Genomic DNA, 19411 nt, shown 5'->3' on the forward strand with positions numbered 1-19411 from the left:
GATTCTGTCTGACTTTTTATCGTCAATGACTTTCTCATAATTTGATTCCATATGCAGCTTCGTAAGCCACATTTTCTCCAGCAGCAAGCAAACCTATAATCAGATATTGATCACCCATTAAAGTCGATCTGCGACGAGGATTTATGAAAGAGAATGTGATCCAAGAGGGGCTCAACTCCAGGAAACCTAAGGCATTTTTAGTTTGCACTAATCTTTGTGACGTAGTCCCTTCTTTTGTTTTGTATTACCTGTCTTTCTTTTTTTCAAGAGACAAGGTTAGCAACGCTCAGCTGAAGTTGTACAGACCTGTGGTTCCGAACATAATTTCCATGATTCAAACACAATTTGCGAGTGAGTTATATATAGTATTCTAGACGTGGTTTTTCACTCGTGAAATATATATCCTGACTCAACGTGACTTGACTATGAATTGTATGTTTATGTGGAGTGAAGGAAACTTGTCGGCCAATTATTGTCGCTGCAGGTTCACGTCACATGACATCACATGTGACTCAACCCAGCAGTCAACAATACATTTTTCTACGATGAATAGTTTGAGAAGAATCCAAAATATGTGAGGCTGGAGTTCATTTTGCTGCTGATGAAAATGTCTACTCTGTAGAAAAGACAGCAGGAATGGACAGTCTCAGCACAATAGGCCAACAACTATTCACATTTGTGTAGATTATGAGCAGTGATTGTTACACTGGTAACTGCTGTAGAATAACATAGTTTCAGTTTTCCACTGAATAACTGTCATACCGGACAAATGATACATTCTGATACATAAATTCCTCTACTTATATTTTAAAAGATTAAAGCAGGAATTCTAGTGGCAGCACGAAGGAGACAACAGCATAGAAGTTCAGTTCCATCTTTAGAACAAAAAAAAAATGAACCAACTATACACAATAACCCCGACATAACAACAAAGAAAACATGTCAGAAAACATTAAACCGAAATCCAGAAACCTCTGTGTCCTCCCATTTCATTCTTTTAATTTGACCAACATATAAAGAAAACTGTTCAGTCCTGTTTTTACCAGCTTAAAATAATTTCAAAAATCAAACCCATGATCATTAAACCCGACATGGAAAAACTCACCCATACCCTCATCTTCTCCCATTTAGATTATTGCAACTCCCTCCTCTCTGGTATATCTCAAAAATCCCTCTCTCGCCTCCAACTGGTCCAAAACTCAGCAGCTGGACTTTGAGGCTGTGGTCTGGCTCCCTCTTACATCGCAGACATGCCGACCCCCTATGAGCCGGCTCGCAGTCTTAGATCCTCTTGCAGGGCCCTGTTAGCTGTTCTAACGTCGAGGCTAAACTCCAAAAGGGGAAAAAGCCTTCTCCATCAGGGCACCTAGACTTAGGAACGGTCTGCCCTTCTTTTAAATCTCTTTTAAAAACACAATTTTACAGAATGGCTGCTGTGTGATGTCGCCTTTTAACAGGGTTCATCGATGAGCTTTTACTCTCCTTTATTTTCAGTTTTTATCATTTTATTTAATAATACTTTCCATGAATGGAACGCGTGTTGTTTTATCTTGTTTTACTACTGTGCTGTTTTGATGGATTGTGTCGTTTTTAACTGTAGTTTTTTGCTTTCTAGTAAAGCACTTTGTAACTATGGTTTAAAAAGTGCTATATAAATAAAACAATATTATTATCATTATAACATGACAACATAATGTTGAGGAAAAGGACAGGTCGACAAGAGAAAATGGTCTAGAACTCTAAAACCACTGAGGAAATGGCAAAAAAGTCCAGGACAATGGCGGAGCTAATTAACCTACGGAAATTCAGAAATTCAGGAACTTCAGAAATAGATACAGGATAGTCCTATACAATAACAACCCGATCTTTTTTCACCATGATAACTCGCTGGAAGTGCACTGAAAACGAGACCAGGAGCATGTAAAACATAGCAGCCAAATGAATTTACCATGTACAGCTTAAAACGATAATAGAGACCTGCGAGAAGATCTAACCGACACTCACTGGTTATTGACCGGTTGGAGTGCGACAAAGTCCTTTCAGACTCTGGAGATCTTCATTTGTCCAAGGGCACAGTTTTTTCTGAAGTTCGATTTAACAGGTGCCACTTGATCCAGTATTTTAACACAATGAGTAGTGAATCTAACTGTCCACGTCAGGCAGTCATTGAAGAAAATAGGGCTAAACATAGCAGAAAAACTGTCTGCAGTATCAGCTGAGATAACACGCCTCAGAGACCTAACTTTCAAGGGCTTAGGTTCAGGGATAAAGTCCAAGTTAAACAAGATAAGAGAATGATCACTCAGATGCACATTATATACAGATACATTAGAAATGTCCAGGCCAAGAGTAAAAACTAAGTCTAAAATGTGGCCTTTTTGATGAGTGGGTTCAGAAACAACAAAATTAAAGGCTTCTGTTAAAGTCAAAAGTTCTTTAGCAGAGCAAGATGTGATGTCATCAACATGAAGATTAAAGTCTCCAAGAATAAGAACAGATTCCATCTGAATAATGGAAGATAAGAAGTCACTAAAGTCACCGCCGCAGGACCAGGCGGACGGTAGATTGACACACAATAGAAAGGACTTGTGGAACCAACCAAGATCATCTGAGACTCAAAAGAAGTTAATTCCTGTGTCTGAATCACTTTGCAAGAACAACTCTCTCTATATACAACATATTTTGAAGAGAACAGCAGCGGACATGTGGGTGACAGCTGTCACTCACGTTCAACTATGTTGTAAAAGCCGAATTAAAGAGAGTAAATTGAGACTTCACTATACTGTATATACTTCATGCTTCTGGACGACTTTAACAAGAAACTTTAGCAACTTATTCAATCATTTATGGACATGTTGAAGTGTGAACTACAATGTGAAGGCATAAATGTGAAGGCATAAATTAACAATAAAGCGGGAACGTTATTTTAAAAATGAACTTGATAATTGTGACTGTTCTATAGCGATGGTTCAAGAGACTCATTTCGATGTCATTGAACATAAAAAATTGAGAAGAGAATTGACCAGGTACAGGGTGGTCGGATTCATTCGGGACCCAAACGCTGCAGACCATAATATTTTATTATTACTAGCTGATAATGCAGAAGGAATTAATTTTGATTGAAGGTGATTTGATTCGTGATTTGAGACAGAGGTCGGACCGAATCTACACAGTACCACTAACTAAGGAATCAGATGGAAGAAATGGGATTGTGTCATCCTAGAGACTTTTCTTTCGTGTCACAGGTTAATGGCAGCTATTCTACTAGACTAGACATTGCTCTAATATGGGGTTTTTCTTCACCCCTATAGTGACCAGTCAATTTAAAGGTGGTGGAGAGTAAAGTGTGAAATGTGTGGAATAATTGGGGATCACACTCACATAATCGGGGACTGCCCAAACATAACGTCACATTGGGGAATGATGGGGAAGGAGATAAAGACAATAATGGAAAAAGACATTTCTTTGAACCCCCTGTTGTATCTTCTGGATGTTTTGTCTGCTAAATATTCTGTCCTTAACCGCAAGAAAAATAATAACAAATCACAGAATAAAAATAAAACATCACTTAAACTAAAACATGTTTACCAGGTGGAGAAAATGACTGCCCAGCATGAACCAAACTGCATTTGTTCATTCGTCTTGTCATTTAATAATATGACCAAGAAGCGGCTGGGTCGGTAAGCAGATGCTCAAATGTTTTTTAGATGTTAAGTCCCAAAATATAGTATTTTTGTTAGGTGTTTCTTCTACTTAGCTTTGTCTCTTCCTTCCATTATTTTCCTTCAGGTCAGAATGTTGGAAATACACAACATTTAACTAAAGCTATTGACTAACTGTGTGCTTAGTTTTAGCTTCATAACTTTGTTTTGTTGTGTAGCTGTACTTACCTGATGGTATGACTTGGATATACACTTTTTTTAAAGGTTTAAACAAACAAAAAAACAAGAACTCAAAGAGAGAAGATACAATTTTACTCTCAATGACAAATATGCCTGCTATTGAAATTGGACTCTATGTTACTATTAAAAACCTAGGTTGCTATTGACCCTTGTGTTATCTCAGGGTCAAGGTGACCCTGAGGTCTGATAACAAATCTGTTTAAGGTATCCCATGTGTTGTCTTTGGGTCAAGGTGAACGACCTCTGCCACTACATGTGTATTCCTAGGAGCAAGGGTGGTCGTTCATCCTGACCCAGACAACACAAGGGATAACACAAACGCATTTGTTTTCAGGGTTTGGGTCACCTTGACCCGGAGATCGCACAAGGGTTGAGAATAAATCAGAATCTGCATTCTGAGCTCAAGTAAACACAAAATGCATTATTGTGACTCTAACAAAATAAAAAGAACATACCGTCATATTTAGATTTAAAGACAGAAATTGTTAGTTAGAGTAAGATACGCCTTTATTCTTCCCACATTGGGGAAATTTATTAGTATTACTTTGTGAAGCAATTCGCCACATTTGACAGACACGAGGCAGGAGATTATTGTCTCTGTTTGATAACATCCTCAAAGACACGGTTTGACATTTCGGGAAGGCACTCTGCAGATTTGCTGAGCATCTAATGAACACAATTTTCTACGTGGAGCCTGGAGGTGTTTGACTTTGATTCTAAATCAGAGGAAAAGAACATGTAACTGAGTATTTGGTGCAAGCAGCAACCCGCGAGCTCATTCATTAAAAACCCATATCTCATTTTGTTAATCTCTATAAAGCAATGTCTTCCCAAGATAAGTTGCTTCCCCCCCGGAGCTGCGTGTCTTTTGGCAGAGAGCGTTGGCTTTTGCTGATTTGTCATTAGAATGAAGTCACCGGGCTATCAACAAGGACTTTACAAAGTCAGCGAGTGAATAAAAGAAGGAGGAGGAGCAGCTTTAGTCGTCTCTGGAAATCAAAAAACGAAACGACAGACACACGGGGAAAATATATATATATATATGTATATATATATATTCTGCAAATAAGACTACATGGTCTTTACTACAAGACTATTTTTCAAAAAGGTTGTTTCCAAGGTTAAAACAAAGAAAATGATCCAGCATGAATTCTCCCACAGTTGTCTAAATCAACATTAAAATGTGAAGAAGTCCTGCTCTATTATTTGTTTTTATTATCTTTTTAGTTGTGTTTAATATAACATCGATTATCCAATACTTGTTACAAGTCATTTTCACTAATGCACAGCAATATTTTCAGACTAGATTGTGATGATTACACATTTATCAAGCTAGCTATGATGCGTTGTTAGCATTCCTACGCTAACAAGCATGACCTAATGACGCAGCACTATTTTCATTTTGTGCATTTTTCTGTGAACTGCCAAATTTGAAAAACTATTACGCAAGAACATTATCCAAATAAAAAAAGCGATTTTCCTTATTTATCATTATTAGATTTGTAGGACTGAGCACAGATTCATGTTTTTGTTTTTGTGAAGAACGGCTAAAGGCTAAATTTAAGCTAGAACATTTTGGTCACACTGTTTTACACACTGTTAATAATGACCCTGCTTTTCTCTAATTAAAAACAAAATCATTAAATATTCATGTCATGAGTCAGCATCATTAATGTTCAAGAGGATAGTTTAAAAATAAGAAATAAACTTGCTTTCTGTAACCAAGCTGCGCACAATACGACATTTTCCATAGGTGAGAAAAAAACCTTCCGTACTTCCAGACGAAATGTTCCGATTGAATCACATTTCTTTCAGAAGGTAAAACACACTTTAAGTGTGCGTGTAACTCCCTGCTGCCTGCAACAGCTTTCATCTGCATCACTGAGTGCTTATGAAGTCTGCTTAACAAAAGGATTTAAAGCTCCTGCTGGATGTTTCCAAGTATGAGCCAAAGGAGGTAATGTTCCTCTGAAGGTAATTGCCACTGTATTCATCATCTCAACAAAAGAAAAGCGAGTGTTCAAAGATATCCTGAAGTGCGTGTTGAAAGTCTCTCTTTTTTTTTGTTTTACTTTAAGTAAAGAATAGTTTTTCTTGTTTTACTTCTTCGGATGCCACGACTGGCTCATGCACTCTTCTTTTGAGAGGATCAGTGAACACGGCCACACATCTACGACATCGGAAGCAGTGGCATGTAAATGTCACATAAATGTATAATGACGCTTTTAAATGTTCCTCAGTCACCATTATCTGCGTGTGACTGAGCAACGATGCCTGCTGTGAGCGTAAGACCAGGCCGGGCTTATGTCCGCTCCAGCACTTTGCAGGGAGGAAAAGAAAAATGAATATATCAAAACACAAGACGGACTTGTGTGTGTTCGCTCCTTCATTTATAATTTAGCGAGTGAGTCATTCTGAGTCGACACCGCTCTGATTTGTCTGCAGCTTCGGATTTGGGACGATGTCACAGTTAGTGTTGAGGTCAATCCAAGTGCCTTCGCCGTCGTCTATCGATCAGTCCACTGATTTAGTCTGTGCCCACCAGTGACATCCTGCGAGTGGATCAATGCGCAATCATTTTCATCATGTTGTGTTCTTTTTTTGTTACCAAACCTGTGACGTGGAGGTCAGACAGCACTGGTCAATATCTTCATGTTTCATGTCTAAACAACGCATATGAGCATTGTTGTAAAATAATATTCATCAGTATTAGGAAAGTAAATCAGTGCCTTCAAAATATTGAGTGATTAAATTTAATATTTCAATGAGGAAACTAAGCTTTGAATTATTCTTTTTAGTTAATAAAATCAAATGATTTCTATATTAAAATCTACCTTTATTTAATTACATAATTTAATGTAATAATTGGTTTATGTAAAGTTACATTTGGTTCTTGTTTTTTTAAATAAATTATTTCTTGTTTAATTATTCGATTTTTAATCCTTGTGTTATCTACTGCATTTGTATTTATGCCACCACTGCAGATGTATTTCTGGAGGCCAGGGAGGTTGTTCACCTTGACCCGGAGACAACACAAAGGTTAAAACATAGAAGTTGATATTCCAAATTCATTTTCCAATTTCAATATTTTTTCATTTTCATTTTTAGCCTTTTAAATGTAACTTTAATAAAACTGTTATTATAATAGTGCCACCATACAACACTGTTAGTTTGGAAATCCACCATGATGAACTGACACACTAGTGCATCTATATATTCAGATAAATGTTTGTGTTTCGCAGGATTGGCTGAAAATTTAAACCAGTAGCTCAGAACTTATTCTTATTGTCTGCTGGCAATATTATACCTAATATTATACCCTCTGTTGTAGACGTTATATTGAATTAAAAAGAAAACAAATGAAAAAAAACAACAAAGAAATTAGAAACTTTGTTTTTTAATTATTGGAATTATTTCAAATTATGTTTAAAAATGACATATTGAAATAAATACAGTTCTTCTTCTGGGTCAAAGATTGTTATGACTAGGATATGTTGCTCCAGAACAGTTGAGAACCACTAGACGAAGACTAGAAGGCTATTTAGAAGGATACATGTGGGGACTCCAGCAGAAGGTTGAACTGCAGTGGATCATAAATGATGTAAATGTAACTGCCTGTTATCTCAACACCTCACGATGGATGTAATTAGACGAAGCGGCCATCAGCGGACTCATGTTGGCCCAGAATGTGGCCTCGCGTCAGCCTGACCATCGCTGCATGTGAAAAAGAAGGGCGAGGCGAGACTTGTGGCTGATGAGTGGTGCTGAGGAGAGGAATGAAAAAAAGATGTGTGGGAGTGGAATCAGAAAGTAATGAGGGGAGCAGACAGCACATCTTGTCTCTGCTTGAGAACAGCAGCTGCAGGCTGGTTGTAATTCACGAGATGGAGATTTGAATGTTGGAGGGAGACAATAGCTTGGGAGCTGCTGCATCAATGCTGGGTCTCACCAGTTCAACTACTGGTTAGAAAGTTGGATATGTGAAGGCATACTGCGCCACAGAAGACGATTTACACCAGTCAACTTATTGACAGGATTTGACAGGAACATCTTAAAGTGTCTCGACCAACGATCACTCTTTCTTCATCTGATAGCAGAGACCTAGGACTTCACTCATCAATGTGATGATCATTTCTTCTGCAGGACAACCTAAACCTAGACCAGATATTTTCTAGATGTGTCAAGTAGCTTCTTTCACAATGACCCATTTCAAAAATCATACCCACCGCTCAGAATAAAAAGAAAAATACTATATTTGGGACTACAAAGCACACTTACAATACTTTAATTTTCTCAAAAATCTACTGTACACCTTATAATCTGCTGCGTCTTATATATAAATTCTGGTTGTATTTACTGACCTTGAACCAATCTTATGTGGTACACGATGCTCAAAAATCTGTCAAAATGATTTAGTAAAACTTTGGTATATTACAAAGTTGCACCCCGACACTCAGCAGTGTTACTCCTCAAGGTTCTGTTGTAGTACTCTGCGGTCTCGATGGTTTTACTCCACAAGGCCTCGTAGTATAACCGTCAAGGCTCTGTAGTATTCATTTGCAAGGCCTTGTAGTGCTACTTAACAAGGCTCTGTATTATTAGTACTATTTTGTCTGGCTGGTAGTATTACTGCGCTTGGATCTGTAGTATTAGTTTGTGAGGCTAAGCCTTATAATCACCTTATAATGTATTAACTTACATTGAGATTGCGACTTATAATACTTTTAGCCCGAAAAATGTGGTACCTTGAAATGAAAAACATGTACATTTTTTCTTCATCAAATTACCTTTGTGTCTGCTGGGCCTGGTGTGCGAGATCCCCTGTTCTGGATTGTCTGGTAGCAGACTGTGGAACCAGCGGCGGTGCAAATGCTGCACTCCCAGGCTACGGGAGGCCGGCCAGTGCTGACCGCTCCTGGCGCCCCCTCCGGACATGGACTGAGCGGCGGCCCATCTGGATCGCGCCCTCACGCCCAAACTGGTGACCCGCAGGGCAGTAGGTGGCGCCGCGAGAGAGAGCAACGGCGGCAGAGCTGGAAGGTTCTGCTGGTAGGGGACCCTCATGGTCGAGCGCTGCAGGAGCAGGATGCTGCCGGCCATCAGGTAGGCGATGCCCATGCAGAGGAGCAGCATCTGCGCCCGCTTCAACAGGCAGCGCAGCCTGTAGATCGGCGCCGCCATCCCCACGCCGGTCACTGCTCCTCATCAAAGTAGAAGACCATGGCTCGGATTCACTTCGAGGAGACCTACTTCATCACTCGCAGGATTCATCGAGACCAGATGCAGCGGCGGAACAATGGATGTGTCAAACTGGAAAAGATTTAATATCCAACAGCACGGTCACAGAGTCCAGGTTGATCCTTAGGGGGACCTGAAGCACAAGGAACAGAAGCAGCAGGATTTAGAGCGGAAGTGTATTTCACTGTTGGTGAGCACAACAAAGGGCAGGAGAAAAGGGGGTTCGCCGCGAGGATTAGACGCCGCCTGTGTTGACATGTGGGTTTCGTGTTTGTGTCTCCCAGCATCTTGCGGCTCATCCCCGGTGTCTTCTCTACTTTCATTCCTGCCATTTGTCTTCAACTCCAAACCCGCTTCAAGCTGTGTCGCATGGCTTTGTCCGAGTCCCCGTGAAGATTATTTTGGAGAAGAAATCTATAATGGCTGCATCCAAGTCTTAGGAGTGAAATCAAAACAGTATATCTTTCTCGTGACGTAATATGAAGATCTCTCGAGACACTTCAGCTTTCAGTCCCCAAAGATTTAGATATCTAATAAAAGCTGCTGTACACAAGGATACTCTCTTGTATCTTCGACTACCAGTTGAACACAGATCATTTACCAAACTCATGCTACTTCCTCTTGGCTTGGCTTTTCTTGGAAAGGCCTTTTTTTTTATTTATGCTAATATCACCCTGATTTAAAATGTAATTAAACAAAGAATAGAAACTGAGATCTGGTTAAAGTCACTCACTTTACATGTGAGAAAATAGAACAGTTTACATGTCTATGTGAATGAATCCCTTATGAATCACAGAGCTGTTATATCTCAGTCACAGTTTCACAAGTATTTAATTATCTTGCTGTTAAGGTTTACTTTTTCAGAGAGTGGTTCCTGGCACGAAGACATCTGTTATTCTCACATTACTTTCTCACACAAGCATGATAAAAAGAGACAGTTATACAGTTATAACAATGTTAAAAGTGGTTTAGTTAATTTGATAAACATACTTTAGCTCAGGACCTTTCCATCACTTAGGCATGCAGTATGACATGTAATGAAATATGTTCCTTCCTTAGACATACTGTACATCAGTATTAAAATGGTTCTTAACCACCCAGTTACTGACACATAAAATGTTCATCTCAAAATTATATTAGAAATTATAGCTTTGTTATCTAACTTTAAATGCATTATACAAAGAGAAGATGTGATACTGGCTGTGATCAACTAGCTGAGCAAGCAAACGTTTAATTTCCTTGACTTGATATTTTACAGTAAAACACCTTAAATCTTGATCTATTATTCGTCATAGGTGGTTAAGGTTAAGCTTAATTTTGTTAAAAGGTTGAAAATGTTATTTTATTCTTTCATTTTAAACTAAGTGTTAGGTGATAATCAATCATAATCATAATTCAACTAAGTTTATATAAAAGAGTTGTTTTTGTCAAGAGGCAGAGAAAAAGAGACTCAACAGGTAAATTCAGAAAAGAATATGAGTCTAATGACTCACAGTCAGTCCAATACGTTTGTACCAGAGTCCACTTTTCATCAGCTCCCTATACGTGGTCAGGTTGTTTTATTATGCTTCAATTAGCTTCACTTCGTGTTGACAGAATAATGGAAACCCATGTCAGGAGTTTGCAGCGGGGATCGAGCAGGTTCAAACACCACCATATTACCTCTTTAGATTTATCTCACTGTGCGGAAACTATTAGCCGCAATGCCTCATTGAAGCTTGTGCAATTTTACAGGGGAAAATTTGATACATTTATTAATTTATAATTTTAAAATGTTTTACTTCTCAAATGATAAATACAGTGATTGTATTATTATTATAACTTAAGACTTATTATTTAACCCACCATATTGTTTGCCTAATATTCCTAAAACAGGCACAAACGTTGCATCGATCTTGTTGCACTAGTCTAGAGGAGGCACTAGGGTGATGAATATGTTCGGTACAGTCCTGTTATTAAGGCAGTGAAACAAACAAAGGTGTGGAATTATCTCTTCATTCAATTTACATAATAAAAACCACAAGACTTAGCATGATGGCAGGCCACAAATTGGTTTCTGTTTCTTGCCAAAACAGTTGCTTTTGTTGTTTTAGGTGGCTATCAACAGAGAAAAAAAGGAATTTCAGTGCCCCATGTTGGTGTCTGTCCAATTGCAGGAAGCTGCAACATGGAAACCACAATGTGCTTGTTATTATTAATTTATCCTCTTAATGTGATGCATGACGGCTTAATTTATTATTGTTATTGTTCTCTTTCTCCAACATTAGGGTGTCATATTAACACTGTTCCCATCTGCAGAGGAAGTTCAATGAATGTTTAAAAAAATAAAAATGATTTAAATATTATCTGGACGCAGGAAACAAGGACTTTGCACTCATATAACTGTCATTACGGTAGTTCGGAGGATGCGTCAAGTGCTTCTGTGCATCTCTAATGAAACAGTCGTGAAGAGGGGCCACATTCAATGACGTGAAAACATTGAATCACACATGTTTGTCTGTTTGACAATAACCTAAAAACAGATCAATAAAGTCATGAACTGTGGAAAAGAGCTGATAGATGATTATATGTTACTAGTGTTTCATCTGTTTCGACTAAAACTGAAAGTGATAGTTCAAACTTCATTCATTTTCTACTCACTCTCATGTCAACTAAGGGTTGGTATTATTTTCAGAGTAATATGTTCCTTTTTAGAGTTGTAGGGAAAAATGTTTGTTCACTTGAATGAAGCGGAAAAAATAAACAAGTCTACTTTTAAAGATTGTTTGTGGAAGATGTTTAAAGAAGAATAATCCATATAAACCGGAAATACTCTGGTAAATATTGCGAGCACTTCCAGTGTAAACAGTAGACAGTATACTCTGGAAGCGATATAGAATAGAATAGATGAACTTAATTGATATGAGTGAAGTTTGAGTTTTAAATTTTAACCCTTTAACTTCCTTCCTTGTTCACTGTGTTTTGGTTTTTGGAATATTACCAGTTGCCATCCCACTAGGCTTTTCTTTCTTACTATTTGGGAGACTTAAAATGCTAATTCAAAATATATATTCAAATATGAAAATAAGACAAACATTGAGAAAAGATATTTGATTTTCTGAATGCAGGCTCTGCACACTTGGTTTCTGGGCTGGCGTGCCCCCTGCGCTGTGTCACGTCTGGATTACTTTTATGTTCAATTCAATTCAGTTCAATTCAATTTTATTTAAAGTTATCATAACAAAGTTATCTCAAGACACTTTACAGTTGAAGTAAGACTATAGTAGAAAGTTAAAACAGATCCCAGCAATGCAACAATGAGCAAACCACTATGCAGTGAGCTGTGTTGAGGAAAAACTTCCTTTTAGAAGGCAGAAACCTCGAGCGGAACCTGACTCATTGTTGACGGGCTCCTGCTTTGATGTTCCATATCTACTCTAGTTTTTTTTCCTTTATCTTGTTTTTCTTTTCTCTCTTTTTTTACAAACTTGGAAGTGTAAAAAAAATGTGGATATTACTTTCAAGAGGGAATGTTCTGTCTCAGACAAGCTCTTATTCCGGCAACTGCCTGTTGGCTCAACGGCTTCTAAAATCCCTGCATCAATGCTTAACCTTGTTGGGGCCACTTTTTGAGCACTGCCAGGAGCCCCTGTGGAGTCCAAACAACATTAGAGAAGTGCTCAGAATGCTTGTAATGCCATTAGCCCGGGATGGATGTGTATCTTAAAGAAGTCCTGCATGTCTGCAGATCCAGGACCAGGTGAAGTGTTTCAATGTCTCCAGTTCAAAACCTGCTGGTTCCTCGTCATGCCCTTCAGACCCACTTTCCCGTCTCGGGCCTTTGGTTCTGTATCATTGCACCGCGCACAAGTCAAAAAATCGGTTCCCCCGGTCCGGTGTCCCCCCTTTTTTCCACAGGACCGCAACAGTTTGCAAGAGGATGAAGTCGCATCTCAGCCTAAGTTAGGTTGAAGTTTAAACGTAATAACGCTTTTCTAACGGATCCACGCGCGGCTCCGACTCACGGACGGGATGAGAACGAAGAGTAAACACCTTCTGTTTAGCGACCCCTTCCGTCTTCGATGTGTCGCCACCATTTGCGCTGGAAATAATGCGTCTTACCTCCAGCGACGGACGGGGATCGTGGCCGCGCTGCGACGCCGCGTCATGGCCGCTCTGCCTCGCGCCTCAGCCGGCGTCTCCCGCCGCGAAGGTCCCGCTCCTCTGTCAAGTGTTTCCCGGAGCAGCCGTTATGTAAGCTCGATCGCTGCCTCTCTCTTCCTCCGTGCTCTCTGGACGGAGGGTTTTAAAGCCTCGCTGGTGTGTGTGTGTGTGTGTGTGTGTGTGTGTGTGTGTGTGTGTGTGTGTGTGTGAGGAGGGGGGGGGGGGGGGGGAGTCAGTCGCTCTCATTTGCATTGGTGATCCAAACACGTCACAGTTTCCTCCACCAGCGCTCACGAACCGAGCCTGGTCCACCACCAAAGCCCCGATGTCTTTAGAGCCACAGAGGACGGTTTATGGTCCACTTTGTTGTGGTGCCTTCGCAGTGGAACCCCGGGTGGGTGTCGGACTTAATTGACGAGACGAGTCTGAACCTTTATTTCAATGGAAAATAATGCCCTAAATGGTATAAATTGCTAATTTATTGTATAAAAATCATAATTTGTGGCCATCTTATGTACAATACCACGATATTAAGCTATGCAGAGACACTCTGTTCTTCTGATTCTTCTGTTTTTCTATTGCTTGTTTTTTGTGTCTTATTACATTATTTTATTCTGTACTGGCTACTGTTGTGTTTACAACAACACATGTTTCTGATTCTGATACAACACTGTTTTTTATAGCTATTAGGCAGTCTACTGACTCTTTCAAGATTATCTTAAAACGTTTTTATTTGTTCAGGCTTTTCCTTGATTTTGTGGAACTCCTGTTGTGTTATCAGTTTTATCTTGACCTTTAAAGTATATACTTTATTGAATATTGTTTTGATTGTTTAAGCGCTTTGTGACCCTGGTCTGGAAAAACGCTATATAAATAAAAATTACTTACTTACGTACTTACTTATTAATTAATAGACAGACCATGACTCAAGGTCTTAAGCACTTACAAAACTATGGCCACCACAATTATAGACTCGCCTCGGAAGCTGATCATCCAGAGTATAGAAACACTGGGAGACACCTACGACATATAGGTACAACAACGTTAGTCATTCTATCTAAAATAATCCCTTATCAAACCCAAGAAGTTCCCAAACTCTATAAATACTTTTTTTTTTTGGAACAATTCATCTCGTTGAGGCTTCAATACAAGATGCACATTACAGACGAGCACCACAACATCGTTTTAAAGTGTGTCTTTTTGAGAAAGAGATGAAGATGAAGTCCATTGAGCATCATTGGCTTCATTCAAATGGATAAACATTTTTGCCTATAAACCTAAAAAGGAACAGATTATTTTGAAAATAATCCCAACCTCTAGTCAACATGAGTTGAATTTGAATGTTGGGTGAACTAACCCATTTCTCCATTGTCTTTCAGGTTTTTCTTTATATTCCACAGAATCCCCCTAACCTCAATTTGTTTCTATTTGTGTAACTTTCCTGGCGGTGAGCTTGATCACATTAAATAAGTTAACTATCAATGTTCTAAACAAGTTTGAATTATAAAATATATGCTGCTTCTTCATAGTTACTACACAGTGAGTGGCTTTAGTACTGTGCATTTATGTATAACAATATTTGTAATAGAATAATTGATTAAGATTATTAAATAAAAAAGTGCACATTCAACCATCAGCAGACTGGATATTATGAAGCTAAATGAAGATACCCATGTGAGGGAACATCATGCAGCTCTGGCTTGAGGCAACACCAGGTGGCAACTGCAGCTTCTTTAATACATTATTCAACAGCAACTATTCAGGACGTCCTTTCGGGATGAAAAATAACCCAAGAGATAGTTATAAATTAAGATTTTAGAGCAGAGTCTCACATAAAACAGTCAAAGACGTATTAATTAATTCATGATAGTATTTATTTTCATTTTATTGTGTTATGTTTTCTGCTGAAAGTGTCATTTATCAGCAACACAAACTTGGACTGATGGATGTTTCTATTTTTAGTTGTTTATTTGAAAAAGGAAAACGAAGGATGCAACCGAAATTGAGTGGAAAAGATGTGATTAAATATAAATGACAGGATTTTAAACTGAGAATGAATAATAAAGATGAAACTAGAAACAGTGGTCATAAAATTAAGTCCTTGCATGTAGAAAAATACATCAAACTAAAGACTGTTTTAACTGGTTCAGCTCTGACTTGAATCAGACACAGAGTCGAGATGTGACTTCTCCTTCTGGTCTTGGCTATCAACCCAATGAGTCTTTTATGTAAAAGGATGTCGGTAAATGTCACCATCTGCATAGATCAACGTATTTCATTTCCTTCGGTGGGGTTTCTTCTGACTGTGCTGTGAGACTTCAGTGTGTTTCAGCACCATGAACAGCGACTCCACTGCCTCCCTCGAGGCACAGCGGAGTCTTTGACTCGGCCGACTGACCGACTTGACCTGCTGACCCACACTTGGCTTCAAATGTGCAGGTGCTGGAATATTTAAGAGGACAACTGTGAGCATCACTTTTTGGAGAAGACCTTGATGCATTTCATCTTAAAAAAGCGTCCATTTTTCTCCCTTCAAAACGGCAGCGAGAATGATTTTTGCTCAATAACACTTCACTGTGCAGAGGATGACGACATGTAATCATGAGACGAAACCAGAGAACTTCAAGTTCCACCTTGAAGCATCTGGGATATTATTTTCTCCCGTTTGAGGCAGGATTCTACCACTGGATATTTGATGTAAGAAGAAATAAAGTTTCATTTTGTTTTTTTTTTAATGTGGAACAGCAATGATATTTAACTAAATAAGGAAAACTATTTTTAACCACTTAAATACATTTTCAGTCTCAGGTTCTGGAAGTCTCCTGTTTCACATTTTCTCTTCCTGGAAGCTTTAAGGCATGCTTCTGGAGCTTCGGCCATGATTGAATTGATCTTCTCTGATGCTGTAACACAGTTTTGTGTTCACATGGACACTCCATAGCAACTAACAGATCCTTTAAACATCCTTATTTACAGCATCTGCTCACCTTCAACAGTCTTCATGCGAGTCCAGTTTCTCCACATCACGTATCCAACTTCAGAGTCGAGAGCTTTGGCTGTTTCCCAGAGTTCAAGGATAATTCCTGCTCATGTGACACAGACATCATTATGAGATGGTCACTTTAGTCGGCAGATGTTCATTAATGAATGTAAAACTGGATTCATTAGACTATTAAAACCACGACAGCTGCTTAAATAACAGCCGTAATGCAAACAGCTGAACTAGTGGACTATCAGGACACATCTAAATACACATCATGGATTATGTTATTGCTTTCATTGATCTGAAAAAGGTATTTGTGGTTAAAAAAATAAAACATATTTACCCCCTTTTGACTTCTTCCTGTTTTTATTTGGACTTTTAATGGCGTAATGTTTTTTAAACACTTTTTACTTTTTAACTTTTTGTTTTAATACTTAAAAACTCTAAGAGAAGATTTTATTCACTCTGGCAAAATGGATTCTCAACAGTGATTATTCAACCCATGAATGAGTTTTCTACTTCAATTCCCACTCGTGTAAATTAATTAGAAATCAAAACAGAAATAATCAAAAGTGTGTTTCCTGAGATATCAAGGCCAACGATCCCAAGCATCTTGCTAGTTTAAATTAAATAATTCAAGTTCTTTCAAATATCACTCTTTAACCGCAACGTGTTTACACTGATTTGAAATATTGATTTTCATGTTCCATTAAGGCTCCACCAACCAATAATTATCTTCTGGAAGTTTTCTGAGCGACGTCTGAAACCTTCATTTTGTGTGTCTTATGATTTTGTTGTTTGCTTCCTGCAGCAAAATATCTACGTGAATCACGACGGTCTGAGATGCTCCACTTGAATGGCAGCCGCAGATACGTTGGAGGATAATTAGCCAATTAGTCATTTGTTTGTATGACAGCGAGACAACCGCGATGCGTTTTTATCATTCACAGTGCGTCCGTAATATCTTTGAAATTCATGATGGCCAGTGTGCTGCAGACAACTCATGTAACTGCCAACACATCACGTGTCACACCAAACTGTCATCTGTGTTATTTAGGATTTTTAATACGGGAGGAAACTTGAGTGAAGTAACATGATTTAAAAAACAATCTCCAGGACATTACTGTGCCTGTGGAGTCGCTGCAGAGTCCTTACCTATATTGATGTTTCGCTTCATTATTTCCGGAACATCCCCTGGTGAAGAGCAACCGTCTTCTTATCCTGCAGCTGCCCCTGGTTCCCCCATGAACTTCCCCTTCTCTCTCAAAGCTCGCTCTGTCTTCTTCACCAGCATTGCTTAGCAGAACTACGGTCGCGACCTTATTCAGCTAAAAAGCAAGAATTAAATATAAGTAGAGGACACTGGGTGGAGCCCAGAAGAATACAGCAAACTAAAATGCAAAGAACAAGTGGATGAGCAACACTGAGCACTGTGGTGTCTTCGCAGTGGACCCCGGGTGGGTGTCGGAACTAATAGACGAGACGTGAAACCTTCATTTCAATGGAAAATAATGCCCTTAATGGTATATATTGCTTATTTATTATATAAAAATCATAATTTGTGGCCATCTTATGTACAATACCACGATATTAAGCTATACAGAGACACTTCAGCTGTTCCTGTGATTCTTCTGTTTTTCTATTGCTTGTTTTTTGTGTCTTATTACATTATTTTATTCTGTACTGACTACTGTTTTGTTTACAACAATACATGTTTCTGATTCTGATACACTTTTTTAATAGCTATTAGGAAGACATCGTCTGTTAAGTTAAGAGACAGATGTTGTGTTATCATTTTTATCTTGATCTTTAAAATATATACTTTATTGAATATTGTTTTGATTGTTTAAGCGCTTTGTGACCCTGGTCTGTAAAAGCGCTATACAAATAAAAATTACTTACTTACTTACGTACCATGACTCAAATCATTGTCGGAGCCAAGGTCTTAAGCACTTACAAAACTATGGCCACCACAATTATAGACTCGCCTCGAAAGCTGATCATCCAGAGTATAGAAATACTGGAAAACACCAAGACATTTAGGTACAAAAACGTAAATCATTCTATCTATAATAATCTGTTGTCAAACCTAAGAAGTTCTGAAAACTCTATAAATGCTTAAAGCGATATTTCCTGTCTGTTCCGTTTGTTATTGTTTAAACTTCCGCTACAAACGAGTGTAAACTTAAAGACTTTTTTTTTTTTTTGGAACAATTCATCTCGTTGAGGCTTCAATACAAGCTGGACATTACAGACGAGCACCACAACATCGTTTTAAAGTGTGTCTTTTTGGAGAAAGATGAAGTCCATTGAGCCCTTCTCTCTCAAAGCTCGCTCTGTCTTCTTCGCCGGCATTGCTTAGCAGAACAATGGTCGCGACCTTATTCAGCTAAAAAGCGGGAATTAAATATACAGTAAGTAGAGGACACTGGGTGGAGCGCAGAAGAATACAGCAAACTAAAATACAAAGAACAAGTGGATGAGCAACACTGAGCACATTTGCAAGGATACATCAAAACTTTCATCATTGGTACTGACCATGTGAATACACAAAAATAAAGCTAAAATAACATGTGAAAAGAAGAACAATATGAGAGGATGAACAAGACCATCCATGATTTAAATGTGTGACACTGTTTTTAACTATAGAAATACTACTACTGTACTACTACTTTTATCTACTAAATACATGCTTTGTCCAGTTCCAAATGATCGTTAATAAATGAAAGTAAAAGTGAAATACATTCAGAAATCCATTATTTTTGTCATTTACATGTTAATAAATGTTTATTTAACCTTATTTACCTGGATTAACTGCACAGCAGCTTCAGTCATGGGGATCACATGTGTTCAACAAAAATGTCTTTCACTGCCGTTTGTTGGATTAATTTTCACAAATTTGATCCGAAATCTGTGATCATCCGAGTGGCCTGGCTGAGTGGAGTCGAGGTGAACATTTTTTTCGGAGACTATTCAGCGTGACGCTTCTGGCCGAACGCATGAGCAGTCAAGCTTCAAGTGGGAGAATATTCTGCATGTTTATGAACTGCGTGGGCGTAAACTGCAGCTCTCCTGTGAGCTTCCCCGGAGGTGAAGGTTTGACTCACATCCACTTTGTGGAGAGCAGAGCAGTGCAGAACATGAC

The 19411-nt window shown here is 38.6% G+C and overlaps 1 protein-coding gene across 1 annotated transcript in view; it reads right to left on the reverse strand.

Moving 5' to 3' along the window:
• wscd1b (WSC domain sialate O sulfotransferase 1b) overlaps nt 1-13405 on the reverse strand; it is a 30414-nt gene extending 17009 nt beyond the window's left edge. Inside the window, exons 1-2 of the mRNA XM_087807602.1 lie at nt 13242-13405; nt 8690-9273 (exon numbers count right to left, since the gene is read on the reverse strand). Coding sequence (XP_087663728.1) covers nt 8690-9083 — 394 coding nt within the window. The 5' untranslated portion in view covers nt 9084-9273; nt 13242-13405. The remainder of the gene's footprint in view (nt 1-8689; nt 9274-13241) is intronic.
• Nucleotides 13406-19411: the final 6006 nt, after the last annotated feature.

This window comes from Callionymus lyra, chromosome 14 (assembly GCF_982586985.1).
Source record: "Callionymus lyra chromosome 14, fCalLyr1.hap1.1, whole genome shotgun sequence".
Classification (NCBI taxonomy): Eukaryota; Metazoa; Chordata; class Actinopteri; order Syngnathiformes; family Callionymidae; genus Callionymus; species Callionymus lyra.